Genomic DNA, 8,485 nt, shown 5'->3' on the forward strand with positions numbered 1-8,485 from the left:
CTTCTTGGCCGTGTCAAGGCACGCACATGCACATCTTGTGAGTCCCCCCCGGAAAGGGCACATGAAGCCCGGGGTTGCTCAAGCTCCTCAACAGCAATCCCTGCTGCTGGGTGCTGCAAAGCAGCCTCAAGGACTTGGGGACAGTGAGGTGATCCACACACCTGATCTAACTTCTCCCAGACCTCTGTCAGTCTGGCCATCCACACACTGATCTGTCCCCGTCCCTCTTTAACTGTCTCAACTACCAGCTGGCTTTGAGAGAGGCTGGGAGCTTGGCATCGCTGCGGCTCACCTCGGGGTAGCTCGTCGTACATAAAACCTGCCCAGCATCGCGATACAGATGTGGTTACGCTGCTAGAGCTTGCTCCCACGCAGGCAGGGCTCCAGACTGGTCACCTGGACCATCTTTTCATGAGTGTGCAAACCTGCCCTAAGGGCATCACTGAAATCTTCTCCTGGAAGCGTTGTCCCAGCAAAGCCAGTGACGAGGCCTGACCTGGGCTGCGCTGTATCTACTGCTGCGCACAGCAGGGCCCGCGCCAGGCTGCTCGGCGAGGCAAGGATGGTGGCCAAGAGCAGTTTGTGCAAAGGATGCGAGCGAATCCCATTTCCCTCTCACTTGTTTCAGCCTAAAAGGGCACCAGCGCACGGGAGGTGAAGCCCTCCTGCTGCTCCTTGTGTGGGCAGCACGGAAACCCATGGCCGAGCCCACGCCTGCACGGGCAGAGCTTCAGACTGACCCCCCAGCTGCTGCGTTGGCTCCTGCTGCCCCGCGATCACACTCCCTTTAGTTGCTGTGCTTGTAAGTAAGAACACGTCAGCGCTCTCGTGACAACAGAGTAAACACTTGGGGAGGAACTGGGCTGTTGACTCAGTGTGGTGTGAAGGCGAGCGCTGCAGTTACCCACAGGACTGCGCAGGAGCCGGGTTACCCAGAAACCAGAGGATTGCTAAACTGCCCTGGCCTGGGGTTGTGCGTGCACAGCCTCCACTGGTCACTGGAAAGAGTGAGAGGCTGAGGGAGTTTGACTCTGGGAACTTGCAATTAAGAGAGAAACGTATTGCAAAAGTGTATTAGATAATCAGAGCCTTCCTGTAACCTCTACACACCTGTAGATAACTATTGAGAAAGGAACTGCGTTACCTGCTCGGATGTTCACTCCAGCCCGATGTGGTTTTATAGTCCCGTTTGTCAGGAACTGGATCCCTTTACATGTCTGAGTCCCCACCTAAAACCATTTCTCAGCTTTTTAAAGATCTGCTTTCTCGGAGCCTTGAAAAAGACAACCCATTATTTAAATCTACAGAAGATACAAAGCTGATTTGGCATGATGCTTCTGCAGGAGGAATGCCACACGAGCCGTCCCATTGAGTGCCCGGGTTCTGCTCCTCTGGCTGTCAGTGAGGCTGGAGGTTGGTGTTTGGAGAGTCACTGCACCATCAGTCAAGGCTTACTGCTAGGGCTTACACCCCACCATGCGCCCCCAGCACTGGTTTTTATATTTTCTCCTAGCAGACTTTGCCAAAAACAGCAGGCAGTGAAAACACGAGACTGCAAGATCTTACTGTTGCATTTGTATTTGTACACTGAGACTGGAAATCCCCCTGCACTTGATGTTCTCCACAGGACATGGTACTACCCGCCCCAGGCAGAGCTCTGAGTAAAATGAATGTACCGAGCCCAGGACACAGCCCTGGAAACAGCATCTTGTCTGCCTGCAGTTTGACCTCCTCTGGGCCCAAGGCTGTAAAATTGGAATTACTTTTTTTTTTTTTCCCCCCAGTTTCAATAGGACTAGGCTCTTCCCCCGATATCATGTGTAAACAAAGGAAATTAAATTGTTTCTCATGGGTTTTGTGCTGGTGGAAGGGGTGGGTACTCAACCCGGAGACTGAACAGGGAAGGCAAAGCTGTTAGCCAAGGGTTTCTCTTGATGGGCAACCTGGGACTGAAGAGGGTTTTGCTCTGTCTCTCATCTCGGGGAGCCACCAGCCAGCAGCAGTATAACCTGCCCCGTCTGGGCTCGATGCTGAGCCCCATGTGGGTGTTGTGTGTGTTTGCAGGGCTGCGACTATCAGGTGCTTAGGGCCAGCGTGTGCCTGCTGCGTGCACCGCCACCGCAACCTGCTTCTGAGACAGCAACCTCCTCATCCCCTCCCCTCCCGCTCCCTGTGATCCCTTCGCTGGGGATGTGTAGCTGTAATTACAGCACAGATGAAGATCCTGTTTCCCCAGAGAGCTGCGGTAATTACCACTGCGCAGTGGCCCGTGAGAGCTGGAGCAGCGGGAGACTGGGGCTTTGGGAGTCGAGGCAAGGTGTGCCCCAGAGAGGGAAGGGAAGCTGATCTCCATCCCTGCCTCCCAAAGGGCATTTCCCTTTCTCTCAAGCATCCCTTGGTACCCGCTCCGTGCAGGCCCCGTTAGCAGGAGCCGGGCCCTCTCTCCCGTGCTCCCTCCAGTACGCTCTTTGCAGTCACCTTTGGAGGCGATCCCATCCTCCTGCTTCTCGGCACGTCTCCAGCTCCCTTCTCCAGCTCTCCATGGGAAAATGGGCTCCAGCACCTGCACAGACACTTGCTGGAGCAGAGAAGCTGCTTGGAGGAGAAGAAAAATGGGTGTTGCCACCACAGAGCAATGGAAATGTACTGATGCCCTGGGGCAGGGTGGGAGGAAGCGGTGCAGCCTGGGGTGCTTTCAGTACAAAGACCATTTCTCTAGCAAACAACTCCAGTCTTGCCACGGGAAAGAACTCTGGGTCTTGACTACAGCAGCAGCACCACAGGCTGAGCCAGCGGGCGGGGGCTGAGCTCAAAAGACAGGGCTGGATTGCTGAGCAAGCTGCTGGGACCCCTTGCACCACGGCCAGGAGGACACTGGATTTAGCAGAAGCACAACGTGAAACCAGTACCCAGAGTTTTGGGCATATGAAATCAGTACCTAGCGCTTCCTGGGGTGTTTGTGTGGGAACAGAGGGGCCGGGCGGTGTGGGGTGCTGGGTACGATGCTGGGGTACCTGGAATCAGATGCCACGAACTCCCCAACTGGTCTCCTCTCATCGCACAGCCTGGCCAGAGCTACCAGCGTGTTGCAACCGGCTCAGGATCTCCTCCAAGTACCAGAGTCCAGCAAAAAGTGAATTCTTTTCCTGGCAGGCCTCCCTGGCCACTGGACATAAAACATGCACACCTCAGCGGGCTAAAATCCGCACGGGGAATATGTCTCCATGAAACAAACAGTTTCTCTCTGTTTCCCCTGTTATTGATTAATGCCTCTTAATGACTCCAGCTAAAAAAATCTCCTAGTTGCTGCCTGTCACAGAAGATCAATGGAGCAGCATTAGCGAGAGATATAGAGGCAAACTGTCCCGGGCGAGTTCTCTGCAAAAGCCATCTCTGGGAGCAGCACCGCCGTCTGCTCAATCAATAGTTCATCATGACCTCTCCCTCTTGCTTGCTTTTTTCCCCCTTGAGCTAACTGGGCAGCAAAGCCTGCTCCAAGCTTTTGCAAGGACTAGATTATAACTATCCCAATTGATCTGATATGTAAAGAATAAAGGGGCCTCTTAAGCCAGCTGTCTGCCCTGGAAAAACTCAAGTGGCTGCACAGACAGGGTCAGACCCTCATTAATGCCTGGATGCTCGGGACCCCGCTCACCCGACACGTGAAACCTGTACCACAGCACCGGAGAGAGTCAATTAGTCATGACAAATCCACTCCAGCTTGTGCCCGGAGCTTTCCCAGTCAGGTGCCTGGGCCTTTCCACCAGTCCATCACCATCGGAGCCGCCACGCCCTGTCCCTCCTGGCACCCTTTTTGTGATACCTCCTTGTTTCTTTTTCTGTCTCCAGAAATCACGGTGCTGGGTGCGTGGGAAGGTGAAGAAGCCCTTTGCTTCTTCCCACATGCCCACGGGCTGGTGCCTGTGCCACAACATGCCATGGGAACAGGCGCGTGCTCCAGGTGAAACGTGGCCATGTGTGGGGGTCCGGGGCAGAGAAGGTGAGGGGGGTGGGTGTCTCCTTTGCTCAGGCAATCGCTGCCTTTTTGAAAACTCTTGCCCTGTTGCACATCAAGCCTCCAGACTGGAGCCTCTCCCCTGCAGCCCTGTGAGGTTAATAAACAGGGAGCACCTGGAGATGAAGGCTGACTTAAAAACCCACGAGCTGGGTGTGTTTTCCCCCAGCACAGCACCACTTAGAGATGCTGCGATATTTCACAGCTCAGGTGGGCATGTGGGCTGTGGCTCCAGATCAGATTCATTTCCTGCTCCATGGTGGTGCAGCTGTGTTGTGCCGATGCTGTGGGTTACTTGATGCGGTTCAGGTTATCAGCTGAGTGAGCCTGACCCCTTGTTAACACATCAGCACCCTGGGCACAACCCCGGGAGGCTGCAGGGGTGTCTGTGAGCATCTGAACTGCGTTTGTGGGGTGAGGGACCAACCACCGGCTGTTGCCTGGGCTGTGCCACGCTGTGCTGCCACCCGCTCTTGTTTGCCGGGGAGAGGAGCCCTGAACGGCCGGCGTCGAGCCAGCGTGGGTTTGGATGCCATCCCTCCCTCTCTGAGCACACTGAGCTGTGTGTGGCTGCACGCTGTGGCTGCTCGTCCCACCTGCACACCTCTGTGGCCAGCTGAGCCCCATGCCTGCTCCCAAGGAACAACTTGCCAGCCAAGCCTGACTTTGGCAGCCAAAAGCCCAGGGAGAAAGCCACGTCCTGGATCTCGCAGCAACAGGAGCGCTCTGGCTTCGTGGGGAGTTGTGTGGAGGGGCGGGGGGCTGACAGGGGTTGTGTGTGGGCACCAGTGAGGGAGGAATCCCCTGGGTTGTGTCTCCTAGAGCAAGCCGTGACTATGAATAACTCCGTAACAAGCTAAGCCTGTGCAGGGATCTGCTTGCTCAGCCTCCTTGTCCATGCTCCTCTGCAAGCTCCTTTTCCTCCTCGGCTGGGAAGAGCCCACAGCTGGCACATGACAGAAATCCTAATGAGAGCGCCTGCCCTTCCAGAGCTGGGCCAGCAGCGCCGCAGGGCTCCTGGCCACAGCCACCACCCTTTGCCTTTAAACTGCAGCAGAGCCCTTGGGGTGCCCCTCTTCCACCCCATGGCTCAGCGCCGGGGCTCTCGGCGAGGAGCAGGGGGTGTCCCTGCGGTGTCCCCAGCCCAGGGGGCTGGTGGTGAATGGAGGGTGGGACCCTCAAAGTGTCCTCAGCAAGCCAGGAGCTCTGCGGGGGCCACGTGCCTGGCCCAAAGCATGCAGAGACCCCCAGCAGCCCCAGCTTTGGTCCCCCCTTAATTCCGTAGGGCTTCATTACACGTCGCAGAGATTCGGAGAGGAAGCGGAGGGGGCGAGCATAGGACAGATTGGAGGGAAGATTGTGCTGGGGGTGGCAGGGCTGTCAAGCCAGAAACACAAGAGCTGATTAGCATTTCTAATTATAACCAGTGCGCTCAGCCCCATCAGGGCCCCGTCAGGCAGGCAGAGGCAGCTGACGGCGTTGTGCGGAGCCAGCTGTGGATGCCACGCAGGAAGCACGGGCGATCAGCCTCAAATCCTTAAAGGATGCACAGAAAAGAGCGTTAGAGCTCGGATCCGTCATCTCCTGGGCTGCGGCAGCGCCTGGGAATGCCAGGTGCCATCACAGCCCCCCGGGGGCAGAAACCCCTCTGGTTTGTGACCACGGGGCCGATCCTGAGGGCACGGCCGGGAGAGGGGAGAGTGCGGGCAGGGGTGAGCATGTGCCCCTCTTTCGGTTCTGGGGCCTGCACCCCCCTGCCAAGCAGCTGCTCTGGGCACTGCTGGTGGTGGCACAGGGCCACGCTGTCCCCGGCTGTCCCCCACCACTGACGTCCCACCCAGAGGAAGGCGGGTGGCAAAGGGTGCTCTGGAGGGGACGAAGGGACGGGTGGGTGGAGGTCCTTGCTCGCAAGTCAGGGTGCTCTGTGAGCACTAGCTGGCAAGATAATTTATCCAGTTTTGAATAACGTTGTCATGTAATCAGGTAAATACTAATGACTGTTACGGGGCTGTGGGTGTCCTGAGAGCTCCTGTGTCCCGAGGGCACAGTGCTCTTGGGGACACGTGCTGCCGAGCCACAGCATGGCTGGGAAGTGGCCGGGGGTGAGTTTGCGGCACGCTGCGGGTTTAAGAAGAGATTAGCAGAGTTTCCACGGGCTGAGTGACCCGGGAGAAGCTGAAGTGACTTAATCAAGGGAGCGAGTGAAAGATTCCCAGGGAGGACATCAGCATCGACTGCTCTTGGCATCCTCTGGATGCTGACAGCTCCTGCGGGACCACCTTCCCCACCTCCATGCCCCATGGAACAGCTCCAGATGCCTGCCAGCTGCTGGCAGCCCGGCCTGGCAGTGCTCGGGAGGGGGGTTTGGGGAGGGGAGAGACCCCCTGCCCCGGGGGCAGCCCGGGCTGTGGGAGTGGGGCAGCAACACGAGCATCTCCGGTACCACGTCCTCCATGTGCCTGGGATGTGAACGGGAGACAGCCACCGCAGGGAGAGATCTCACTGCCCTTGCGCATTGAATATAAGATATAATCACACCTGCAGAATTTTTATTACTCTTTTGATTGGATTAATTAATCATTCAGTGATAACTGCTCATTAGGCATTCCAACAATCAATACTAATCACTTAATTACTTGGCATATTACAGCTCGGGAAGATCTGCTCATTCCTAATTAGATTCTCTGGACAATCCACCCCTGAATGTTGCAGAACCCCGTTGCAGAGATCCGTGGCATTTCGAGCCTCTCTCAGCTTTGGCCCTGGTGAGGGTTTCATTCTGCTGGTGTGCACCGTGCTTGGCCCCCAAAATCAAGGTTCAGGGAGCAGGAGGGTGAGCTGGGGAGCGCTCGTGGGCAGCGTGGGGTGCTGCTGAGCCCAGGCAGCGGGAGAGACTTCGTGCCACGGGCACTGAGGGGACTTCACTGCAGGCAGCTGCCCTGGCAGGACAAATACCAAAAGGCATCTCTGTGCTTAATTCTGTCGAAGCTCAGCAGCAGGAGTTGGGGTGGAGGTGAGGGGCCTGGGGTGGGCAGGGCAGGAAAGGTGTGGGCCGCTGCTCACCCCCCCGGGATGGCACCGAGGGTGGTGGGAGGCAAATCCCGCTGAGGAAGGCTCAGGCGAGATGAAAATAACCATCTTCAGGCTGGGAAGGAAATAAGGAAATTGTTGGGTCTGGAGTAGAAGAGCAAATCGCTATAGTTGTGAAGGATGTAGCAGCACGTCACAGCACTGGGACCCTCCTCATCCTCCCAGCGGGCTCAGCTACCCGGCACCCAGCGATGCATCTTCCTCTCCCTGCTGTTTTCCAAATTACCAACCCCATTGTAAAGAAAAAAAAAAACCCCAACCAAATCACAGAGACTTTCTCTTTTACTGCGCTAATTAAAACTAAAAATAAGCTGCGTAAGCTCCAGAGAACCATCCTGGCTTCAGCAGGACATAAAAACCTGCAGGCAGTCGGGGCGACGTTAAACCCGGCCCTGAGAGCAGCGGGGATGTTAAAAGAAGGCAGCAAACAAGCTGCAGGATTCGGGGTGGTTTGGATCCGTTTTGTTGTGACGCTCAGTATTTATCACCGCTGCTTGGGTTAGGCCAGCAAAGGCTTTTGGTGCTTGACACCGAGTCGGAACCACGGGGGGATGGAGCGACTGGTTTGTTTTCAAAGGTCATCTGAGCCAAATTCAAATGGAAAGAAGCAATCCGAACGGTGAAAAGGGGACACATGGATAATCTGAAGATTTACTAATAGTGAGCAAGGAATTATCTTGACAATGGCCTCATGACTGACCCTCCCAGACCATTTTCCATCATATTTTTGCCTCTCTCTCCCCTATGCTCTGGCCTGCCTGTGGATACCGTGTCCCCCCCCCGGGTGAGGGGCTGTCCCTGGCCTGTCTGCTCAGTGCCTGACACAAAGCGGCTCCTGTCTTGCCTTGAGGTTTCCCTGCCCTGACACAATGCAAACAGGGAGCCGCTGCTCGGCTTTAGGATTGCGAAGGGACACGGTGATGAGGTGGAGGAGCAGGAGCGATGGCTGGTCGCAGCCCTGGGTGGGGGTGCAGCCCCCCAGGCCCTGCTCTCATGTTCCCCGCTGCCACCTGCAGTAGTTTTATTTAAAACTCGAGTGCTGGGGGGCAGGAGGATCAGCATCTCCATCTGCCATGGTCATCAACCAGCCCCAGGGGCTGGGGGACCCTACGTGGGATCCCCGGACAGGGGGTGAGCCTGGGGGGGTGCAATCCACGGGTAGGTGGGACCCCCGGGTAGTGGGGTGGGACCCTGGGTAGGATCCTCGGGTGGGATCGCCGAGTGGGTGGGACCCCAGGAGGGATCCCTGGGTGGGTGGAACCCCCTGGATGGGATCCCCGGGTGGGTGGGACCCCCTGCATGGGATCCCCGGGTGGGTGGGACCCCAGGAGGGATCCCCGGGTGGGTGGGACCCCCTGCATGGGATCCCCGGGTGGGTGG

General features: G+C 56.9%; 1 protein-coding gene across 1 annotated transcript in view; it reads left to right on the top strand.

Annotated features, from left to right (window-relative positions):
• Positions 1–3,002: 3,002 nt before the first annotated feature.
• DIPK1B (divergent protein kinase domain 1B) overlaps positions 3,003–8,485 on the top strand; it is a 14,574-nt gene continuing 9,091 nt past the window's right edge. Inside the window, exons 1-2 of the mRNA XM_026860653.1 lie at positions 3,003–3,113; positions 3,850–3,948. Of these exons, the coding sequence (XP_026716454.1) occupies positions 3,003–3,113; positions 3,850–3,948 (210 nt within the window). The remainder of the gene's footprint in view (positions 3,114–3,849; positions 3,949–8,485) is intronic.

The sequence above is a fragment of the Athene cunicularia genome (genome assembly GCF_003259725.1).
Source record: "Athene cunicularia isolate RWA chromosome 17 unlocalized genomic scaffold, athCun1 chr17_part1, whole genome shotgun sequence".
NCBI lineage: Eukaryota > Metazoa > Chordata > Aves > Strigiformes > Strigidae > Athene > Athene cunicularia.